The following is a 24922-nucleotide window of genomic DNA, read 5'->3' on the forward strand; positions in this document are numbered from 1 at the left end:
AGTTATTGTTCCTCATGTCAGCTGCTCAACAGTCCGGAGGCTTCTACATTGGCTTCCAAGGTCCTATTACAATATGGCTCCAAGTAGTTCAGAGGCCAAGCTGTTGGGTATCATTTTCATGCTGTCTATCCCAGTCTATTATAATTTCATCATACATCCCTACAAAAACACAAAACACATCTTAGAACTAAAAACAACAGTTGGCTGGTCACTGAACCTACTGTAGCATAATTCATTTGATAAATAATTTCCCTTTAATTCTTCATGAAGAAGGCACAGAATTCAGACAAAATTCTACCAAATCTAACTTTCTCCCATCTGATGCTGTCCCTATATGGCAGTACTTATATCTTGATACAGGAGCACTACACCACCTACCTAAAAAAAGTATACCAGTTCCAAATGAATTAATTTTATTAAAGCCAATCTATTCTGCAGAGGTTATAAAGAAATTTATACATGTGTAGTGCAGGTAGTCAAAGATTATGCTACTACAAAAACTACCTAAACAGATTTTTAAAATTCATAAATTTTAAATTGTTTTCTTAATTGACTTTTGCATCATTTATTATTTTACCTTGTTAAATGTACACAATGTACACAAAAAGCTCAAAACATTGCTAACAATATTTTGCACTTTGCTTTTCTATTGATTAGGTACAAGAAGAAATTTAAGAAATGACTTGTTGGTAGCTGCTGATTCAATCACCAATACCATGTCTTCTCTTGTGAAAGAGTTAAACTCAGGTCTGATGATTTAAAGCATAAGTGTTTTATACTAGTTTAATATATAGTCTAAAGACAAGCTGCAGTCTAGAAAAATGTGCCGCAAAATATTCTAAGCTACTAGATAACAGTTTGAACTACTGATTTACAGTCTTTTTAGGACAAGATTCCTTCTTATTCCAGCATTTTAATTTGTGATATTTATGTATTTCCAGTGCTTTTTAAATGCCTGGGATTTTTGTTAATTTTTATGGCTGTTAAATAAGAGTTTGTTTGCCTTATTAATAATTATATTTATGTAGAAAACAGACTTGGTAGCTCATGTAATGCCAGGTGCTACTGAAATATTTTAAAAATTAAATCTCACTGAATATATTTGAACTAACTCAAATGAATTCAAATGCAGCACTCTGTCTTCTTGCTAAACAGATGTCAATGCTGTTTAGTTTCTTTATACAACAACACTGTCCAAGGGTTCATGCATCAGTATTGTAATAAGAGGCAACCCAGTGATGTAACTAACTGTTAATACCTCGCTTAATAGCTTACTCGGTCATTAGCATATTCCCTGATTAATTTAGGGATACAGGGTACACTGAGTCACCCCACTTGGCATCAAAGTTTTACTTGTCTGTGCATGGCAAGTTGTAATAAATAGCAAGTTTGAACTGTACAAAAGTGAAAGTTGCTCTCCATGTGTTTTTAATGTAGACAATATGGTGTTTCTTTAGCAATATAAGATGGCAATGTACAGTATGCTAAAAATAAAAAACAGGAGAGAAGCATGCTAGAAATAGGAAAGAAAGATATAATTATCATACCAACCTATTTCTTCATACAGAAGTTGGAAGTGAGACAGAAAGTAATGTGGATTCAGAGTTTGGTCGGACTCATTTTGATGATCTTGTTCCATCACCAACTTCTGAAAAGGCTTTTCTGGCACAAATCCATGCCCGGAAGCCAGGATATCTTCACAATGTAGCTGCTACTGGAACCATTCGCAGTGACCTGTGGGTACTCCATCCTGTTTTGCCTTCTCTTTGATTTCTTTTTCTTGTCTTTACTCAAAGCTTGAGAAATTAAGTTTCCATTTAATATTGAGATGCTTTTTAAATTAAAGATTAAGCCAAGGTTAGCAATAAAGGGTGACTTTTGAACTACAATATAAGACTCTCATAAAATTTTGGTGAGAAAAACAATTTGCAATTATTTTTATATTTGAACTCCAGATGAAAGTTGTTGATAATTAATATATACCAAAGAACAGCCAAGTCTCTTTTAGGAAAATCATTTGAATCCATTCAAAGGGGCATTTCAGAAAGTATGCCAAAATTGGGTGCAGTTTTTTATTTCCTTTGAGAAGAATGGACTGTTTTCTGCTGAAGATCAGGGTACTGCTTTAGATGGAAATTTAGGAACTAAGTGTATGATATATCTGTGTACAAAGTTACATAGTGATGATCCTATAATTACACCCACCCACTCAGACATCTTATTATAAGATGGAGATATCTTGAATAGATCTTGATCCAAAGCGGAACATTATAGCAAAAGACCAAATGAAATTCAGGTATCTGTTGAAATCATTGCTTCAGATATCAACATGATTCAGATGAGTTTGTTCTGCATGTTTTTTCAGATAAAATATTAAGAGGTGCTTTTACAGGATGTAAAAGGGTGTAATTCTCAGTTCTGGGCACCAAACATCCTGGTATTCACCACAACATACTAAACTGGTAGTCCACCAAATAATTCATCCTTTTCTGAAATACAGAGTTCTGTGTATTACTATTATTATTTAATTGATTTATATGGCTGCCCATCTTATCTAAGCCATTCTGAGAGGCTCATAAAAGTAAAAACAATAGAAAGTTAAGAAATAATATACAACATATGAAAGTTACTATAATTGGTATAAAATCACAATCAGCATCAGAATTCACTCTATGGGAACTCACAAAAGCCAGTATACCTACCTACCATATTCCTGAATCTTCATAGTGCCTTGACTTTCATTCTATACTGATTTTCAAAAAAGCCCTTCTAGGCAATCTGTTCTACAAAAGTTAAATTATGAAAAAGGGTACTGCATTTTTCTAAACTCACATTCCACAATATAAATGACTTGGTATGGGCTGTATACTCTGCCAACCATCACTTCTGCAAACTTGATGTCAGCGTCTCAGCGCTGACATAGAAAAGGGAGGATGAAGGCTGAACTTTTGCCTGCTAAATCCCTTTGAAGTTTCGGTCTCCTTGGAGATGAAGAGGGGGGAAACATTCCTGTGAACTGACGGGAAAAGGAATCAGGAGAGTGACTTGGAAGATAGCCAATGAGAAGCAGAGAATTGGGGATCGGAAAGGGAGGGATTGGGGGGCAAAGACCGCGAAAGAGCCAGGATCCGGTTGCTGTATTCGAATAAAGAGAAAATTTCCTTAAAGATTGGCAGTTTGGAAGTTCATTTATTTTGAGATAGCATCGAAGCCTGACACTTAGACTAACATAAGATGGAATTTACCACTTTCACATCTGAGTACGAAGTAGGTCAGGCAGTAATTGCACAACCCTATTTATTAATAATTGTGTTTAGGGTTACAGAGGATGGAGATTCTTACGTTAGAGCTGATGATGAGAACTATGAAAATGATTCTGTCCGCCAACTAGAGAATGAACTCAAGATGGAGGAGTATTTGAAGCAGAAACTGCAAGATGAAGCTTATCAGGTAAAAATAAGATAAGAACTCAACACAATTACGTAGCTGAAAGAAATTTCACTGTCCTAGATTTTATTTCTTTTGGAAGAATATAGTGATAAGGGTGTAGATTCCAAATAATAGTGAGATGCACTCATGTTTCTGTGAATAATCAGGAAGTACTTTTTGTACTGAAATTAATAGGCTGACATTAACCTTCACAAGCTGTTAGTTGGTGCATCACAAATGCTAGTAACATACTCTGTCAACAGTGTGCTGTTCTATTTTCACAAAATAACTTTGAGAGTAGGTGGGTGTTCACACATGCATTCTTGGCATTTTTATACTGTGAAAGGAAGTGGTAATTTGCATGTGTGAATGAGCCATCAAGACTTAATCTCCAAAGGTAGAACTTTAATCTTATTCAAAATCATCTCAAATATAGTGTCTTTTCTTCAGCAAAATAAATAATTTTAAATTAAAACCTACTTACCTCCATGCAAATAAGCAAAGGTGGTTAGTCCAATTTTATGGCCCACTAAAGAGAACTGCCACTAGTGTACATTGATAATAGTAGGAACTTATGCTCTCTCAACGTGGGCAAAGACTTTATAAAAAACCCAGTGATATAGTTCACAAAGTCCCTAGAAACTACATCAGATACTGACAGTGGTAAAACTGTGTAGAAGTCACTGATAGCACAGTGTAGAAGTCACTGATAGCACTGATAGCTCTAATGCAGTTATACAGACTATTTCACAAATATATGAACAACAGTGTGTAATCAAAGCTGCAAAGTCTTTAGCTGCTACTAGCCATCATATTCACCAAGATCTTCTCAAGACCTTAGGACGTCATAAAGTATCAGCATAGTATGTGTGTGGATCCAAGCAGCAAAAGATTTTTTTCTAGTAATTTTCTAGTATTTTAAAATTTTCTTGTAATTTAAAAAGATAGCAATCTCTGCCTGCCATAATTTTGGCATAATAGATATCAGTCTAAAGTCTAAATTTCTTGGCATAGTTTGTTGAAATGTCACTTCTAAGTAAACCAATAGATAATCTGCCTATATTATGCTTATTTATTGGGAATATGGATTACATGTACAAGAAATATTAAAGAGATTAAAGCACTGAACAATATAAGAATGTGTTTTCTGTTCACTATATGTAAAGAATACTGATTAATGAGCAAATTACCTCTATCTTAGGAAGTGCTTCTAAATGCTGTTGAAAAATTGTAGTTTGAGGACCATTTGTACATATCCTTTAAAAGAGTATATTGAAAGTTACAAATACAAATGAGAAATGATTGCCCATAACTGCCTAAAGTATTTAGGAATAAGAGTTACAAGACAATCTTCTTTCTCTTTATTTTGTTGGGCCTTGCAGCAAATGCCATTTCCATTCAAAAGAACAAATTGAATCTTCATCCTTTCTAGCATTTTCTGCAGCAACAACCTTCTCACAGTTTCTTCTTGCATGCTAACCTCTTCATTTGGTGTGTGCTATTCTTGCATGCCCATAAGACACCTCTCACTCCTCATGAGTCCCATTGTCTATAGAATGGTGCACTGATCTGGCTGCTCACATTTTCTGTTTTCACTTTCTTTTTTTTTTACAGGTCAGTTTACAAGGATGAGTAACCATCCTTGTATCACTCTCCTCTCAAGTAAGTTTTAAGTTGGTTTAAAACCGACATCAATCACTTTCATTCAGTAATTATGCTGATTGGAGTGTGGGGGGGGGGGAGGGGGGAGGCAAAGAAGATGACATTTTTCTCTTCACCAATACATTATAATATACTGTAATCATTTTGCAATTCTAACTCTAATTGTCAAATGAGAATATGTTCCTATTGTGTAGCAGTGGGAAAACTATTGAGAGGATTGCAGGTTATGTGGTTTTTTGGGGCCTGTTAATATGAAATGCTACTGGATGGAATGAATACCATCTTTGAAAAGAATGATATGAAACATAATTCCCCAAACTAGAATTTACTGATTTAGCTTATAAATCTGCTTTCTGGATGCAAATGAGCTGCATGTGGGTTATCATAAAAGTGTACACTTTTCAAAGCAATATTTTGCAACACAGCATAAGAATGTTTTGAACCAATATTATTATGGATGGTCACAGAACCAGCCAGATGTTTAGATTGGATTTGACATCTTTGTTCACCTATCAAGCCCTTCCCAAAGACCTGCGATAGGCAGATGATGTTTGACAGTGCTAAATGTACTGTTGCAGGGTGTAAGCTGTTCCAAGAAAATAGCCTTTGCAAGTGATGGATCATGATTTTGTCAGTGTCAATGGTATTCAAGTGTTTCTAATTTGTTTTAAACAACACATGTGTTAAAAATTATGAAGTGCTATCTAAGAAGTTAGCCATTCAAAGAATTACCAGATGAAAATGCTTTTGAGTTTGTTAAAAAACAATGAGTAATTTTGAATATTAATACTTTATTTTACATTAGCACAGAAGGTTGAATTCTAGTATTCTAGTCCTTTTTAAATGCTGTGGAAGAGCCTTCAATGCAAGTGTAAGATTATTTAAAAAATACTTAATCTCACATAAATGAACTATAAATATTTTTCAGATTCTACTAAATTAGTATAGTTTTTAAAGGCCAGAATTTTTCATGGCAGCTTTCTCCCAGGAGCTACTTATCGTATGGAGTGAGCTTCAATTTTGTCTCTGTCCCAAATTATATCACCAAGCCACACAAGACACCTATTCTTGTTCCCATCCCTTGTTTAGAAGCTACTTAAGTTTTTATATTTTTATTAATAATGCTTGGAGTTTTGTCATATAAAAAATATCCCCAACCTGATATTTTCCAGATATATTACCGTATTAATATTATCCCAAATTTCTCAACCAGCATGTACTGGAAGTGGTTCTGTAATCTAGTACTAGCAATATTGAGGAAGGCTAGTTTCCAAGATTTAAATTCTAAAGCCATAATTATATTTTCTAGATGGATAATATGACTTTTGTCCTACTATTACTTTTACATCTTCCCATGGCTTTCAACTTTATTGATCACAATATTTATGGAGCAACTTTCTCAGATGGAACACCTTTTGGGGCCTAAGTTTAATTCATGACATGATGCATCTTTTCTCGAATGATGTCCTTCCTAAACAAAGAAAATCTAGCTAGCATAATTTATATGTACTGTTAACATTTTGCTGTTCAATTACCATTCATTGTTTGTGGATATCTTTAAAGAATCGGGAAATGTTGCCAAAAATGTGCATGTGCTCTATATACTGTACATGTGTGCAATAGAATACGGTATTACTGTAGAGCTGATAGATTTTTGTTCACTTGCTAATAGGTATGATGAATATACCAATTTGATGATATAGAGTCATGATGGCGAACCTATGGCACGCGTGCCACAGGTGGCACGTGAAGCCATATTGGTGGGCACACGAGCTCAGCTCTGGCGTGCATGTGTGTGCTGGCCAGCTGATTTTCGGGCCTTTTGGGCCCACCGGAAGTCAGGAAAAAGGCTGTTTCTAGCCTCCAGAAGGCCTCCGGGGGGTGGTGGAGAAGACCATTTTCACCCTCCCCAGCCTCCTAGAAAGGCTCTGGAGCCTGGGGAGAGTGAAAAACGGGCCTTCTGGTGGGACCGGAAGTTGGCAAACGGGCCTTTTCCGGCCTCCGGAAGGCCTTCAGTGGGGTGGGGAAGGCAGTTTTCACCCTCCCCAGCCTCCTAGAAAGGCTCTGGAGCCTGGGGAGAGTGAAAAACGGGCCTTCTGGTAGGACCGGAAGTTGGCAAACGGGCCTTTTCCGGCCTCCGGAGGGCCTTCAGTGGGGTGGGGAAGACAGTTTGCACCCTCCCCAGCCTCCTAGAAAGGCTCTGGAGCCTGGGGAGAATGAAAAACAGGCCTTCTGGTGGGACCGGAAGTTGGCAAACGGGCCTTTTCCGGCCTCGGGAGGGCCTTCAGTGGGGTGGGGAAGACAGTTTGCACCCTCCCCAGCCTCCTAGAAAGGCTCTGGAGCCTGGGAGAGCGAAAAACGGTCCTATCACATGCCAAAAGTGGGGAGAGCGCAGGGGGGGGGATTGAGCACGCACACGCGGGGGGTGGGTCGCATAGAATTGTGGGTGTGGGCACACGCACGAGCGACCCTCACACACTCCTCCCTCCCCCCACTTTTGGCACACGATGGCGAAAAGGTTAGCCATCACTGATATAGAGCTATTTTGGGATAAGGGTTAAAGAGATGAGAAATTAGAAGACCATTCTAATCCTGCCTTAAATACAAAGCCAGCTGGGTAATTTTGGATAAGCTACTCTCTCTCTGTGCTAAAAAGAAGACAATGGCAAACCACTTCTGAAAAATGCTGCTAAAAAAATGCACATCAGGAGTCAAGATTCACTCATAGCACACATAATTTTAATGATATTATTCAGGTATTATATGAATTGGAATAGTCATCACACAAATCTTTTCAGGAACTCTACTCTCCTACCAATCATGCTTAATTGTGCATTCAGAATAGAAAGTCTACACCTATCCTGAAAGCTAGCATATGCAGAGCTGAAAATGTAAGAGTAAAGAGCAGAGTAAAATGTGACTAAGACAAGTCCAATCAGGTGTCTACAGGAAGCTAGCCTAATCCGAGTAACAGTGATGGGTGGGCTTATCAGGAATGTTCACATGGTGAGTATTTCACATTTGCACACTGCCTAAATAGGGCTGGTATGTTTCTTTGAAATGTGATAAATAGTATTAAAACGTTTCTTGACAGGAAAGCTGCAGTCAAATGGATAATGAAAGTGATGTAAGAACTGAGGAGGGGAAAGAGAAGGAGGAAAAGGAAGAAGAAGAGGACAACACTCCGACTAATGACAAAGATAGCCTAGCTGCCAGCTTCAGCGAAGAAGTGAAAAATCAAGTGCAGCCTCTCTAACCAACTAGGTCTCCAGACTGTAGCACAATTATTTTGTTTGCCAAGTTCTAGTTTGTAGGTGTTTTATTTTTGAAGATTAAAAAAACATGATTTTTATTTAAAGCTAAATTATATCAGCTACATCATATGTAACATGGCTTATTATTGATGAAGAACACTGGCTGTACTAACAAAATACAAACCCTTTGCACATACTTTTAAACCTGTTCAGTTTACAATGACAGTACTGTTTATATTAGGAGTTTGATTTCCGAATAATTTGAGGTTTTAGAACACTTTCCTACACACTGTACATTGTTTTTCCATGGAGGGAATTTTAAAAGTATAATGATGCATTTATCGTTGAATAAATATACTCCTGTGTGTACATATTTATAGCCCAAAAATGAACTATAGTTGCAATACTGAACCCAACTACACTTGCAGAATTCTCACAGATATTACTAGGAATTGCACACATGTTGATATTACAATATTGCATCTTTGGATAGCAATTTGTTTTTAATATTTCTGCAAAATAAATAAATGAAAATTTAAAAACAAACTTGTACAAAATGCACTAAGAAGTATCTCTATGACTTAGGGCTACTACGTAACTTAACGAATGTTTTCTTTCAAAATATAATCTAACAAATCAGCCATAGAAGTTAGTGTAAATATTTTCTTTCCAAATAGAAATCATATACAAAAGACAACATTCAAATTATATAGAATCTAGTTTTTAAAATCAGTACAGATCTTCTTAAAACTGTGAACTATGTTTTGAAATACTCGTTACTAAAGCTGTTTATAAACCACAGGTGCCATAAAATCCCTAAACTAATTGTATAATCTTCATTGTATTATTTTGTTGCAGTTTTAGAACTTTCTTTCACATTATCTCCATCTTTCATATCTTGTTGGTTGAGGCCTTCAGCTTTAAATGTACAGGCTTTAAAAGATTGCTTGCAATTACTTTCTTTTCTTATTTTTGAATGTGCATTGCCTTAGTCAACCACCAGTTGTTTTGTGTGCATTCTTGGAAATGGGCCAGGGGTATCTGCAGGGTATTGTCAAAAAATAAAGATGGCTGCCATGTACATCTTGCAATGTACATAACTAGGCAGAGATTTTATCACATTATCATGGCTGCCATCTTGCCTTTTTTTAATCTTACCCTCTGGACACTCCTGGAATGAGTAGAGAGACTTTCTTCAGGGGCTGAATGGGGTAATCTGCTAAATATGAAAAGCACATGGAGGGGAGGTGTGTCCTTTCTAAAAAGAAAAAAAGAATATGTTATGTAATTACAGCAGTATCTCTTTTGAGTAAATCTTAATATGCTATTTAAAAAATAATAAGACAGGAGGCTGCTCCCCTGAGGATTATATTTGGAAAAGATACTTTGCAATCTTATTTTCCCTATATAGTAAATTAGTTACAAGCAAATTTTAGCCCCAAGAAAAACAGCAAATGGTTTAGAAATTGTTAAGTAAGGCCGATATTTTATTAATGATGCAACAACTCTAACAGTAAGCATGAATTTAAAAAAGCTCAAATATATAAATCCAGAGTTATTGTTAAAAGAATAATAACTCCTTAAACGTGCTTATATATTGTATTGTCCAAATTAAAAGCTGAATCTTTCTGTTAATTCTACAAGGGACATGCTTCAGATCAAAGATGTATGAATTAAATATCTCTAGGTACTTTCTCACTCATACACAAAATAATTCCTGACATCTTCCTTCTTGTGTCTTTCTCAACATTGTCTCTATGTAGTCAAATCACAGAATTTAGAGAACTGCAGAAAATAATTTTTAAAAATGTTTACATAGAGACACCCCAGAAACCCCTCTTTCGCAATAATTACTCTTTACTCCTGTAGTGTCTACCATCTTCACATGGTGGATACATAACTTTTGACAACTTACCTCTCCTATGCCCTTCTCTCAGGAACTGGTTACTCTCTACTAGTGCCTAGCACACATCAGTTAGTACTGGACAGTATATTGACAATTCTTGCTGACAGCTCAGGACTCCAGCCAAGTATTTCCTAAAGAGAAGCAAAATGTTATTGAAAAGATCTAAATCCAGCTAGATACCTACAGTTAGAATAGTGATTGTTTCTCTGATATAGTCCTTAATTTACACACTCATATTGCATGTAAAGCTCATGCATGAGTCTAAACTTTGGAAAATCTGTGGAACACTTATTGTCATCACAACATATGCACCATTTTTTCAGTCTGGTTTCAGCACAGATTCCCCAAAGCAGAGCTCTAGGTGGCCTCTTATACTCTGGAAGTCCAAGTTAAAGCACTTTTTCATTTGCCTCCAAAATCTAAATTTGCTACATCAACCAGTGTTAAGATGACAGTGGCTCAGTATGGACAATACTTTCCCTTGATTTCTATCTAGCATCTGGAAGCAAAAGTATTGTCATCTAACACAGCAACTCAACCTCCTGGGCCATTAGCCAATGTGTGAGTATAACATTTGAATAAAGATATGCTTGCATAAAACTCCACTAGCAAAGGCCTTAAATCAGATTACCTGTTTCTGTATTTTATCTAGGATGTTATAAGACCTAATGGAATAGGATATTATGTGGATGTCCTTATTCAGATGTACATCAACTTGCATGCCCAAGGAATCCAGGCCCAAAGCTAGTGTTACAGACATATTTTTCCATGCACAAAGAAGCAAGCACGTAGAGGAAGTTAAGTGAAAGTTTTGTCCCAAATGTGCCAATGTTTTAGCCCATATAGTCTTTGTTTGCTAAACATGTTTGGATGGCAAACTTCAAAGTTGCTGGAATGGTTGAAATAGCCATTAATCATTTTTCATGGCTGTTTACTATAGCCCAAAACTCTTTGTGGATTGTTAATGGAAAGATCATTAAGAGGCAGGAATTAGAATGTGAAGATAGCAGGATTCTTGAATGTTGAAAGAAAAGAGAGGATAGAATCTCTGTAAGTAGTAATGTTAACTTTAAAACTGCATTAAAAGGTGTGTGGCCTTTGTTGTGATAATATGTATTTTCTTATATGCATGAGACAAAATGTTGCATCATTATTTAGCACAGATGTCTGCCTTTTACTTTAGCCACTTTCCTCCATTCTTATGAGTTCCTTGGAATTGCTGTAGATATATCTTGTAAATACCACAGCTGCGGGTTGCAGCAGTTAGATTGGTTCAATTCAGTGCCAGAGCCTTGAATGACAGGACAGGAATTTATCTGTGAACCAAAAAGTATGAAGAATTACATCTTGAAGCTACTAACTGTCTAATGTTTTTAACTACTGTTATTTCACACCAGTCTGAACGGACACACTGCAAATTTTACATTATCCATTGGTATTGTAAACAGAACTATTATTGTATGGGGGTTTTTTGTATTGCTGTTAAGTATTGTTTTGTGTGTGTGCGCGTGTGTTAAGCCTATTGGGGACATATTTTGAAGTGATTAAACTATTTAATTGTGTGTCTATATTTTGGAATGGAATTATTTCTTCATTAAAAAAGAATTTTTAAAAGTAATTCATGAAGTCTCCCTTCTTGTTGTTTACACTGAATCCAAGATACATTTTCCCCTATTCCAGCAGAATTCTTTCTTAGATTTGTTAAGAAAAAAGGGGTATGAAGGTACATATGTGTTTTAATAATAATGTCTAAGACTGCTAACATCAGAATGGCACAATTATCACAAAAAGTATGCTCACCAGCAACAGTATTGACAAATGTAATGACCTTCCAATCAGACTGAAAAAGCCTGTTAGAACTGAAATATTTACAGATGAATTAATAAACAGGGAATTCTATAATTTGAATACTATGGTGAAAAAAAAATCTACTATTAAAAGTTCAGCATGGGTGGATGATGGTGGTGAGAAGAGTCTTGGATTTCTTTCAGATACAGAGGAGTAAAGAATTACAAATTCTACTGGCAATCTGTTAACATAAAATTACCAGCTATTTTCCTCCCAACATTTTTATCATCAGCGTTCAAATTCACAAGTGAATTTATGCAATAAGATTTTGCTCCTAATTCTTCAGGATCTAATTTGGAGGAGACAAGTAATGCTACTAAGATTCTTTTCAGAAGTGTGGAATTAGTAGTCTCACAGATGATATTAAATTACAATTTTAGCACCTAGCCACCATAGCCAATCGGGAGAGATGCAGCAATTGTACTTCAGCAATATTTAGCCAATTGGTTATATAATCTCTTACTTTCTTTAAATTTTAAATTGGATTTTATTTGAAAGATGTTACTGGCTTTGGTAAGAAAAAAAATCTTATTTTTCATTTGTCATTTAAAAACGTGCACACATTCAGTCATGCTGGATAGAGGTCATGACATCTGATAGAATTAGCTCTGTTTTGTCAAAGCATATGCTGTGATGCATGTCATATTCTTAAAAGACATATGTCAATTCTGTTTTTGCAATCAGATTGCTGGATTACCATAAATGGACTATGATCCTTTAAATTATATTAGATTAACAGAGTTGGAAGGGACCTTGTAGATCATCTAGTCCAATCCCTAGTATCCTAGAATGTTTGGAATTTTTATCAAGGTACTGTAGTGAAAAAAAGTTACCTGCCCCAATGGGTGATTTGCAAAATAGGTCAGTTCAGATAATATTTCTCCTACTTCTCTAAATTATGGCTTTAAATGGCTTGTTGGATAACTGAGGTGTCAGATCTTATATTTGTCTGTTTCCAAACTCGGTGTCAAGTAGATTTCTTCACTCTGCAACTTTTGTTTCACCATCTTCTAGATAAGAGATAGCAGATTTCTCCCTGCCTATTGGTTAAATGGCTAGTTACTTTTGTGTTGCCACTCTCAACTCGTGACTTCAGGCATGGGCAACAAGCCAGTTGATCAATTCCTGTCACAACTAATGGATCAATGCTTGGTTGATGTGAAAAAAACAAATTCTTGAGTTTGCAGGAAAACACTAGGTAGAAAAACAATCTTGCTGATTACTGAAAAATACTTACCATCTTCCTGCTTGTGACAATTGCAGGCATGCTCAATAGTACGCTTTTAATTTGTTAATTGCTATGAAGTTGGGAAAAAAACTTGCTCATGGCCTAGGTTCAAACTTAAGTCTTTGAATGAGATGCAGAAGCAGAAGCAGTAGAAGATTTTATAGTCTTATGGTTACAATAAACATGCATCTCAAATAGGAATTCATAGAATTGAAACAATTGCAGACAATTAAGTAAATTCAGCCAAATTGTAGAATGAATATATTTTTGTTTGAAATCTAGATGAATGTCTAGGGCTTAAGAAAACGGCAATTATTAAGAGAACTAGAGCAAGTTGAAAGTGCTCAATGTGTTTCTTGTTTTTGGTCTTTGCTTTTACTACTCTTTCTGTATACTTTGCTATTCAGTAGTGCGGTATTAGGGCTTAAGTGTTTTTTTCAATATAGAGCAGAAAGGATATTGACAGTAGCTTTCCCTTTATATGTATCTCTTTACAGTTCTATGAAGGCAGGAGTATTTTTTTTTCTGTACTCATTCCTTCCAAAGACCAACAAATCATCCTGTATATCCTGGCAAGCAGCATAATTAATGCTCAAGGGACTTTGCTGCTAGGAAATTCCCTCTATAGTTCTTTTAAAAATGGATGTTTATGTCATATAAAGAAACAGGTAGGGGGAAAAACAAAATTTATAGAAGGCTACTGAGGATTTTAGATGATTTGGTTTTTGAAAATGATATATGAATATTACACAGGAATTTACTCTTAGTAATCCAAAACTTTGCAGCAATATGTATAGCATATAGTATTCAATTTATAAGTTCATTAAGAAGCACACAAGATGTAGCCCTTGTTGTCTTTTGTCAGAAATTCTAAGAGTAAATACAACCGGAATGATTAAAGATAGAAATAGCATCTTATTCCTTACATTTACTGGGCAAGAGTCCTGGAGTTCTTTAGGTTTAATATACACTTATTATGCTGTAACCCTATGCAGATTAGCACCCACTTTTTCTGATATATGTATAGAAAACAAGTTTGTATATACATAGCATGACAAATCAAACTGACTGGAAAAAAATATTGTCTCCAAAGATGTAGGATGAAAATGCACCCACCTTCCTTTTGCATAGGGAAGATGACACAATGGGCAGCTGAACTTTATTTCAACACTGGAAAGTCAGTATTAATTATGAGATGGCATTGAGTACAGTATGTATGATCCAGACAGAGGATACAGAGCCTTCCTCGCTTTTTTACAAGGCCCTCAAATCTGGAGAAGTACCTAAATTTTGGATTTGAGAACACGAATACTGCCATCATGGGCAAAAAGAAGTTGCCACGTCTGTCTTCATAATCTACCGAGGACAAACCTCAGATCTTCAACCTGTCCTTCTGCATTAAAAAAATAAGCATCAGATTGCAATAGTAAAAAAGGTAAATAAACTTAATGATATCCTGTCAAATCCTACAACAAGCCTGAAATTATAGTAGATTTTACACCCCATTTAAACATATATCAGTTTAGCCACGAAAGTGTAATAAATTGAAATCCCAACCCATCTGGATATGATTTGTTGGCTAAAGTTGGACTACAACCTGTCAATCGCAAGGATATTATTTATTCTGCTCCATTAGTAATTTCTTCACTAACGTCTATATGCTTATTAACTTCTTATTCAAAATATAAGTCTTAAACATTTAAGGAGGAAAATGATCATGAAAAGAAAGAACCGTGATGCTGCAACTTACATTTTTTCCCCTCTCTCTAACCTATAATTATTTATTCAAAAACAAATTAAGTATAAGTTACTCTCGGCTAAGCAGATACAATATTGCAGGCACACGGAGCAAAATATTATTGTTGCAATTGTTTAATAGTATTTATGGAGATATTTTCTTAAGAAATTATAAGAAAAGAAATCCATAAAAAGATCAACTAGCTAGTTTATGGCTGAGTGAAAATAAAAGATCATGTGACAATTTTATTACTGAGATAGATTCTACAGCTTATTCTCATAATCACCCCACAATACTTGTTCCCCATACTTAAATGACTTTGGATATTAAAATATCTCAAGAATGATAGATTGTGAGTTTGCAAATACAGAAACTAAAAGAAAATGTTCTGGAGAGGAAAGTGCAAGAAACATAGTGACATAATTATAATATTTTCAGAATATTAGCTATGCAGATCCTGGAAGGGTCTATCCATACTTCACCATACTGTAATTTTATCACTGGAATGTCCTCTAATGAAAGAGAAAGCAGCACAGTGCAAGACTGGAAAACCTGCTGTGAATAATGCTATTTGAAAAGTATTTCTCAATTTAATGCAACAAAGTTATATCAAATATTCACCTTTTGAACTCTGGTCCAATTTATGGAGCAACTATTTTTACATCTTTGTAGCAGCCAACTAGTGGCTTTTCCAAAGTAGATTGAGCATTGCAACTAAAGAGCATCAGAGATCACTAATGTTACCATAAATCAAAAAAAAAAAAAAAAAAGAAGAAGGAGGAGGAGGAGGAGGAGAAAATTTCATTTACAAGCATTAAATCCAACCTCCTCCAGGCAAATATTAAAGGAGTTGATAGGAAACAATTAAATCTTGTATTAATTCTTATGCCTCCCTTCAGCTTTATAACTTTACAGCTTTTCAACTTTCTGCCTTTAGAGAAGTAAACATGATTGGAAATAAGATTGTACCTTTGCTCAACTTAGTGAGGAAACAGTTGCAATCTCAATAAATAGCATTTTTAGTTTCAACTTCATATATTATACACTGGATAGCATGGAAATTGTTTTAAATATTATTTCTTATGCTGATATGTTAATTTTGATGCTTCTATGAGAATTTATGAGATTGAAAGGCTGTTATCTCTGTTCAAGAACATGCCATCTTCCTTTTGGCATTTTGGAAAGATGGATTTATACTTGACATGTACAGTATAACAAATTCTTGCTTGAAGAAACAAACTTGCTTGTTTTCTCTCTTGTATATGAGGAAAAAATAAAATTCCTCATTATCTCAAATATTATTTCAGAGCGATTGCTTTATTAAGAGTAAGACTATCTAAAGATTACAAAATAATGAACAAACGTTTACCTAGCCAAGCCAAAAATATTCAAGCAACTAATAAAAAGCTTAAGGTGACTTAATCTCTGTAAGGGGAAGAATATAGTTCAGAGAACCAGCTGAAGGACTGCTATGAGGACTGTTCAAGGTATCTGTTGGATAAAGTCACTTGGATTCACTATGATTCCAGTTATGCAGTCTGATGAAGTGATTGGTATGATCTCACTAGGTTATTTGGGAAAAGATGGAACCTGTTGACCCTGAGGAGATGAACAGGGTCCTTGAAACAGTTAGTGCAGCCATCTGTGCATTAAGAGCCATGGTGGTGGAGTGGTTAGAATGCAGTATTTCAGGCTAATTCTGCCAACTGCCAGTAGTTCAATCCTGACTAGATCAAGGTTGATTCAGCCTTCCATCCTTCTCAGCTGGGTAAAATCAGGAGCCAGATTGTTGGAGGCAATATGTTGACTCTGTAAATCGCTTAGAGAGGGCTGTAAAGCACTGTGAAGAGGTATAAAAATCTAAGTGCTACTGCTCTTAAGTCCATATTCTTCCTGGTTTGTCAATGCCTTCTGGGAAACAATATGCAGGTGGGACCAAGTGATAGTAAATAGAGGGAGGGAGCAGTTACACCTCAACTTAAGGATGAATTAAAGAAGCAGTTGCCTGTCACTTCTTTAAGAAGCCATCAATGATATTGAATAATTTCTGTTTCATCTCCAACCTTCCCTATTGAGAAGGTGATTGTTTTGCTTCTTCACAAGGAAGAAATGGATTATCTGGACCTCTTCAGTCACGTTGAGGTTTAGGCACTCTATTGACACAGTGTTGAGATACGATGTTAGTTATGTGTTACTGTTGTCTTTGTAAGCCATCCTGAGTCATATGTCAGTTGGGTGTCTATATAAATTGAGAAATGAAATGAATAAATATAATCTATCATAAGGATTATGAAATAATTAGGGGAAAGGTTACATGAAATGGAGGAAATTAACTTCAGTTCTCAGTGACTTGGTACAGATCCAAATTTACCTGAGTTTAGAATAGATGGACAAAAATAGAGAGTAAAATGTGACTAAGACAAATCCAACCAGCAGACCAGAGTCCAAAGGTTTTTGACTTCAAAGTTCAGTAAAAGGCTTTTTTTTTTCTTTTTCTCCCTTCCTTCAGTTAACTAAGAACCTGAAGGAATTGTCTTTTGTGCAGAGATCAGAGCATCCTGGCCTAGCTTTTCTCATTTTATCCTATCCTACCCTATCCTACCCTACCCTACCCTATCTAATCCTAATCCTATCCTAATGTACCAGCTTTGATTCATTTATTTTTATTATTTATAACATTTCTATATCAAGTCAATGCTAAAATAAATTCCTCAGAGAATTCACAAAAAATAAGCGCAAAGGTCAAGTATATTTAAAAAAAATTAAAAATTAAAAAGGGAACATCTGTAAAAATTTTAAAAAATCCAAATTCATAACTGCCCAATTAACCACACACAAAATATGAGTTGCAGATCAGGCAATGACTTTAAGCTGACTTGGATACAAGTACCAAGTGTTAACTTTTGCCCTCAATGCTTTTGCTTCAAGGTAAGCAGTGGGCTGAAACAGCAATTTCCAGAATCCAAGGTGCTCTATTGATGCAAAGAAAGGGTTGGGAAGCTCAGCAATAAAAGATGGGGATAAGAATACATCTGCATATCTGGATTCGGCCAGTTGTGATTTCAAAGCCACAGTGACTTGGCAATTAAAAACCACCGTCATTCTCCTCCCCAAAAAAGTACGTGGCCCGAGCGCCCCTTTGCTCTTGCTGCAGCTGAGGTGGCCTCAGCTGTTCAGGCCTCGGCTGAGAGCGAGGAGAACGCCCAGCCGGGCTCGCTCGGGGAGTCGCAGGCGTGACAGAGCTCTTTTGCCTCCCTGGCAGCCCCACAGACGCTTGACGCACCCCGCCTCCGGGCTGAGTTGTGGCCATTGGCCTCACTCCCTTCTGCCGCTTCTGCCGCCGCCGCCGCTGCGCACGGGGACCGCCCATCTCCAGAGCAGCCCAGCTTGCCCGCCCGGCTGACTCACGTGGCACTCGGGCGCAGCAGCAAGCGTTGCGGAGGCTGGGGAAGGAGGGGAAAACAAAAGGGAGCTGTCAACGCCGAGAGCTGCACGCCCGGTAGCTCGGCATAAGAGCAGGTGAGTGACGGGCGGACGGGCGAAGGAGGCGCTGACTGGCGCTTCTCTAGGAAGGGGCAGGGAAGCAAGCGAGGGGCGGAATGGGAACCTTCTTCGACAGTCTCTCTCCCCCCCCCGCGCCCCCCAGGCGCCCCCAGAAATTGCTAAGGCAACAGCCCGGTCTCTGGCCGCCTGGAATCGGGTTGGTGTTCAGAACCCGAGGCGAGGAAACGGAAGCGTTCCGCCGGACGCTCTTGGGTGAGCGGGAGAAGGGGTCGCCCCGCTGGCACCGCCGAGGCTCTGGGAAGGCTTCCCGCGCAGAGAAGGCGCGCTCCTTGGTCGTAGGGGAGCCGGAGGTTGGGGCGGGAGATTCCCAGAAAAACCTGAAGTTCGAACCAAGAAAGAGTTGAGTTGGGAGGGAGGGAGGGAGGAGGTTGCTTAGTAGGCAGGAACTGGTAGGTAGGCACGGGGGCGGGGGGAAACCCTGTTTGTGGTAGGAGCTGAAGCTGCTGCTACCAGCAGCAGGGAGAAGCTTCTACAAAGCAAGCTGCTTGAGGTGGCTTGGAACGAACCTCCCTGGGTGGCCGGCCAGCCGGCCGGCTGAAGTTAAAACAATAAATAGCTCAGGGGACAGAGGTAGGAAGGAGTGAGTTATTGGAATCTGGGCTAAGTTGGGATGCTGAGAGGTCTTGATGGGTTTTACTGGGGTCGACCTCTGATCCTGGGATTGAGTTGAAAATGGGGTTATTTCACCCAACCTTGGGCTCAAAAATACAAAGCTCGTTTTATCTGGAATAAATATTCTGATTATTTTGCGTGCTGTAAAAATGTTGAAGGCAGGTCATTAAGCATAACTTGTGGGATGTGAGCAATGGTAGTTGTTGAGGGCATTTTGTCATAGATTTGTACTTACTGAAGAACTCTTGGCCTTGCCAAAATTTATTTCTACTTTCTAAACCTGTCATCAATCCTTTGGGCAGCCCTGCTGGCTTTATAAGAATTTCTCAGTCAAGGAGCCAATCCAGTTCTGATTTTAGAACACTATTAATTCAGGAAATCGTGGTGTCAGGCTGAACAGCCATCCTTTGTTTTGAGCACCAATGTGATAGTGACAGGCAGTCTGAAGTGGGGCCTTGTACTGGTTTTCCGCTGAAAAGTTTCCTTTCTGTTCTTTTTGTACACAAAATGGCAAGGATGGGGGAATTGGCATAAATCCCATTTTGAATCAGCAATCCATCCTGGTTTAGAGAATTGTGATTGCTTTTTTTTTTTTACAAAATAAAAATGGCCAAGTTACTCATACCAGCAGACAGGAACAGTAGACATACTGCAATAGACATACTGGTACTTAGCAGAGTAATTTTGATTTCTGTTGTGATTAAGTCTGTTGTTGGAGCAAATGTATCTCTGGTTTTGTTAATTTCAGACAAACCCTTGCACACATAAAAACATCTACACAAACATGCTGCAGAGCAGATGGATAATTAATTTATAATTTATATTATAAATTAAACTGGAGATTAGCAATTAGGTGCATATAGCAATATCAAACAATATCAAAACAGTTTTTAAAAACCAAGTACAGTAGCTGAAATCTCTAGATACAGTAGCCAAATCTTTCAAGTTCTCTGCATTGTCATAGCCAACTTTGAGAGATTTTAGACCCTTTGTAATTTTTTAATTTGTGTCAGTATCCTCCACGTTGTGTGAGTGGTGCATCCATCTGAATGTTTGGTGAAGCTTGATTTATGTCACAGGAACTTAGTTTCAATGATGGCAGGGTCTGGTCACAGAAGTTCAGGTGCTGTTTATTTAGATGAGCAGGAAATTTTCCATGTGCACTACATTTTATAGTATATTTTAACATATTTTGAATCTATTTTTTTTTTTTACCATTTGTTGAGGGCAGAGTGTAAAACCATTACATCTAGGATCTAAAATAATCTGATTTCTTTCTCTAGGAGTGTTTATCCATTTACAAATAAACTTGGCAAGTGTGTGTGTGTGTGTGTGTGTGTGTGTGTGTGTGTGTGTGTAGAGGCATGGTGGTATTTAGTTTTCCAGGGCATAAGGATTTACTTGTCAAGAGATATCTATTTTAAGGTGACCTTTTCTCGAGATACAGTAACATCCTACTTCATGCCTAACAGATTAACTATGATTTGAAAACAGAAAATATAAGCTTTATGTTTCCCTAATATATAACACTCAATCCTGTCTTATTACTATAACTGGCCTGCAACTTTTCAGAAATAGTGCCTGTTAATCTGCTTCCTCCAACACCCATTAAAGTGGTGAAACTCCTAGACTCCCATCCAACAGTGGGCTGCACTGAGAGTGCTGTTGAAGTTCTGTCCAGTGCTTCGTGTCTTTGAGGTCTGGATGGTAAGAAACAGTCTGAAGCTGAACCAAAACAAGACAAAACAAGGCTCTGATATTTCACTTAGAGAAGTGGCATTGAATCTGAAGGAGCAAGTCCATACTTTTGGTATCCTGGTTTGCTGCAGCTGGTAACTAGGAGGGCATTTGCCCAACCGAGCACTCATTACAGCTGTGGACCTTGAGTTGAAAGACCTTGCAACAATAACTCATGCTCTCTTCATTACTTGGATAGAGTACTGCAATACTGTCTGCATGAGGTTGTGTGCAATTGGTTCAAATGCAGAGCCTTTACATTAAAATGGCATTATCTGCCATAAGCACTCATGTCCAGCATTGGCTACAGATACTTTCTGAATGTAAAAGTGCTGCTTTTGACTTGGTGCCAAGGTATGTTCAGGACTGTCTTTAGGTAGAATTAATAGATACATCTTAAAAAAATGGGGGCTGTTCTTTTCTACTATGACATCAGGACAGAGATTAGGAGGAGGTGTTTTTTCATGGTAGTCCTCTTATCATGGAATGGCTTTTTCTGCTAAGTTAAATTAAACCCTATTGGCCTTCCAGAAGCAAGCTAAGAGGGAGTTCTGTGGGAGACTCCTTTCAATTAGTTGAGAATCTGACAGGAATGTTTATATAGTTCCTCCAATTATACTCCTGGCTTTATTTTTGGCATTATACCTATTATAGCCTGGTGTTTTATGCTCTGTACACAACTGAGTCATAAGGTTGCAGCAGCTACAAATAAAATATACTCTGTCTCTATCCTTGTTGTGAAAATATGAACTATATTGTTTCTAATTTCTGCATTTAGAGTATACTCTAGAAATGTACTAATATTTTCATCATTAATCTAGTTCTAAAAAAGAAAATATCAGAGTAACAGGAAAAATTGCCTAGTTGTTCGTCCACAGGAATAATACCTGCAACGTGACTAGCAGAATCAGAACAAAGGTTTGAAGTTGCAGCCTCTACTTTCATTAACACTGTTGTTGCTCTTGTAATAATCTGCTGGTATGCTTGAATTAAAAATACATTTAATGTCTGGTGTACAGGATTTAGCATATCAGTACTCAGTCACTCCCAAAGCCATGGCCGAAAATATATTGTACTATTGTACTAATGGGTATAGTATACTCTTCATATGCCTAGACACTTTCAAATGTTATGAGTAAAAAAATTGCAAAATGTTCATAAATGTCCAGGCCCACAGCCTGGAGTTCAAGCCTGATGGGGCTCAGGCTTGACTTAGCCTTCCATCCTTCCAAGTTTGGTAAAATGAAGATCCAGATTGTTGGGAGCAATATGCTGACACTGTAAACCACTCAGAGTGGTGTAAAGCTCTATGGAACAGTATATAAGTACTATTGCTATAACTAGATGTGTCTTTTTCTTATTGGGTACTCTGGGAGGGAGGGATGTTTTCCCAATTAATGGTAGGGTTTGTAACAGTCATACATTTATTTAGGAGAATAAAGTTTGAAATAAATGGAGATTTTGCTTGAAAATCTTGAACTCTATAACCCAGTATTATAGCTGGGGCTAAATATATTGTATTGTAAAACACACACTTCATTTTAAATATATAGCAAATAGTTTTTAAGGGAGGAAATATGTTTCTAAAGGAAGGAATTAATTTCAAAGCATAAACAAACTTTGAGGAAAGCCCAGCAGATTAGCAAAAGAAATATAGAGAAAGGAATGCCAAGACATTTTTATTTAATGCCCCATATTTCTCATATTTGTTTTGGAAACAGTATTGTTACATGAATTACAAGTCATAAAGTGGATCAAATCTTTTTTTACATATGCAGTCATTCAAAAACTGCTTAGTATTCTGTATCCCATTTCTGGATCTTTTTTCTGTATAACTCTCAAAGCTATTGTTCCCTTGTTTATATTGCAGTTAGTCATTACAATATAGTTTTACTAGCAGCATAGAGCAATTAGCATCAAGTGAATCCTTTCAAATGTGAGATTTAAATTTACCACTCAGCTGATGTGAATGCTTCAGATAAAATTTAAATTTAAAGAAGACAGAAAAAAGACAGTTACAGATCCTAGAAAGGTTATTTTAATGATTCACAGAAAGAATGTTTGAAGTTCTGCCCTTCCTATTGCATCATCTGTTTTCAATGAAACCCCTTCTGGAGGCTGAGGATATTTTTGAATTATGTGGAGTGAGGTATGGGAAGATGGAATATACATACAGTATCTGCCCAGAATAAACTCCTATGGAGTTCAATAAGGAGCCCAGGTGGCGCAGTGGTTAAAGTGCAGTGTTGCAGGCAAATTCTGACCATAGCCTTGAGTTTGATCTTGATGGAGCTCAAGGTTGATTCAGCCTTCGATTCTGAAAATGCTTACATTGTAAACCACCCAGAGAGTGCTGCAAAGTGCTGTGGAGTTCTATATAAGCCTAAATGCTATTGCTATAAGGCTTACTTTTGGTTAAGTGGTAGAGGTTTGCAACCTTAGTGAAGTTAATAGGGTGCATATTGTCCATTCTGTTATTTCTCCCAAAGCTGTTATTCTCTCTCAGAAGATCTCCAATGGCTCTTAAGACAGAATTTTTGTGGGGGAATGGGATGCAGGAAAACTGCAGATGGAGGGACCTACCTATTTGTATTCAAAAGGAATACAACCCCTCCCTTTATTCCAAAGGAATATTAATTGTAAATTAGGCAGGAATAAGGTATTAGATTAAGCAAAATTAAACCCTTTCTGAGACTTACTCTGGTAGCATTTTATGTTTTGATTTTAGAAGTTTAGTTAATAGTCTTGTAATAGGAGATAAGGTGAAGTTTGATCTACTGTTGTACTGTGCCAGAAAGGCATATAGATTGCAACAGTAATACTCAAAAGAAATCTACCTAGGTGTGATTGGAATACAGTTCTTCTAAATTGCTGTGCTTTATAAACTCTGGCTGAGTTACCACTTTTCTTTCCAGAATGAGTAATACAGGAGTCTGATGTTAAAATGCATGTTAAAAATATTTTGTTTTTATAGTCAACCATCTGTCTATTGCTTGTGCTGTTCAAGGTTAGGTTATTATTAGTAATTCTTCAACAGAGTGTGCTAGACATTCTACAGAATGCAGAACTGAAACAGGGTGCCTGCCCAGTAGATTTTTAAACTAAGCAGAGAACGACAGTAGGAAAGATCTGGATTTGGTTATGAAGTGAATGAACTATTTGAGTATAAATAAATCCAGAATAGATAAATCAGAGTGGAGTCAGGAAAGCTATTGAGGAAAGATTTAAGAGGAGGGAAACAATTTATTGGATAAATCTGGAAAAACATTGTTCTGCACTGGGACAGAAGACAATATTGTTGAAGGATAATCCAGTGTTACTCCATCTCTTTGTTAATCCTTAAGACCTATCAGTGGAGACTTATAGAATGTAGAGTATATAGAAAGGGAAAGTTAAAAGTGTCTGTGTTAGTTCTGAATTAATACTATGGGAAATTCTGAAAAGAAGATAAGCAGGACACCAGAGACGTTTCAATAGCGTGTCAAATGTTCTTGTTTGCAGTTTAATAAACTTCAGGACAGCTGGATTTTTCATAAGGATTCTTGTGTATTGGAATAATTTGAAACAAAGGGACTAGCGTATTTCCTCTAAACAGCCCTACTTTGACATTTGGGGAGTCTTGTTATCCTCTTAAAATAATAATCATAGTAAAGATTATAAACTTGAAAAGTTTATAGCCGCATGGAATGGTACCTGAAGATAATGCAGAGGAATAAAAGAATAAATGTCAAAATTGACATTTTTAAAGTAGAGATCATTGATTTGCTGGTTAGTTTTTCTGACACTTTAATTATACATTTAATTGCACAAATAAAAATTGCATTTGCTATTAACCTTATTTTATCTGACATATACTCTTCCCATTGTAGCTTAGGTAATTTTAACTTTTATTTTGAAAAAGCATTATTTCAAATGTCTTAACCCCTGAATAATGCAAACTGTCT

At 36.9% G+C, this 24922-nt stretch overlaps 2 protein-coding genes across 20 annotated transcripts in view; both read left to right on the forward strand.

Moving 5' to 3' along the window:
- DTNA (dystrobrevin alpha) overlaps window positions 1–11869 on the forward strand; it is a 129285-nt gene extending 117416 nt beyond the window's left edge. For 9 of the 18 annotated variants that reach the window (XM_034429716.3, XM_034429718.3, XM_087890539.1 and 6 more), the window contains 5 exons: window positions 658–747; window positions 1568–1736; window positions 3318–3450; window positions 5044–5091; window positions 8186–8455. In XM_034429716.3, the coding sequence (XP_034285607.1) occupies window positions 658–747; window positions 1568–1736; window positions 3318–3450; window positions 5044–5061 (410 nt within the window). In that variant the 3' untranslated portion in view covers window positions 5062–5091; window positions 8186–8455. Of the gene's footprint in view, window positions 1–657; window positions 748–1567; window positions 1737–3317; window positions 3451–5043; window positions 5092–8185 lie in introns of all 18 variants that reach the window. The other 9 variants (XM_034429713.3, XM_034429714.3, XM_087890534.1 and 6 more) reach the window with 2 other exon arrangements.
- A 6562-nt stretch (window positions 11870–18431) lies between these two features.
- Window positions 18432–24922, forward strand: part of MAPRE2 (microtubule associated protein RP/EB family member 2) — a 59169-nt gene continuing 52678 nt past the window's right edge. Inside the window, exon 1 of one of the 2 annotated variants that reach the window (XM_034429726.3) lies at window positions 18432–18584. The gene's annotated coding sequence lies outside the window, so the exon portion shown is untranslated. Of the gene's footprint in view, window positions 18585–19180; window positions 19200–24922 lie in introns of those variants that run through there. The other variant, XM_034429727.3, reaches the window with a different exon arrangement.

The sequence above is a fragment of the Pantherophis guttatus genome, chromosome 3, assembly GCF_059756535.1.
Source record: "Pantherophis guttatus breed Tessera chromosome 3, ASM5975653v1, whole genome shotgun sequence".
NCBI classification, from domain to species: domain Eukaryota; kingdom Metazoa; phylum Chordata; class Lepidosauria; order Squamata; family Colubridae; genus Pantherophis; species Pantherophis guttatus.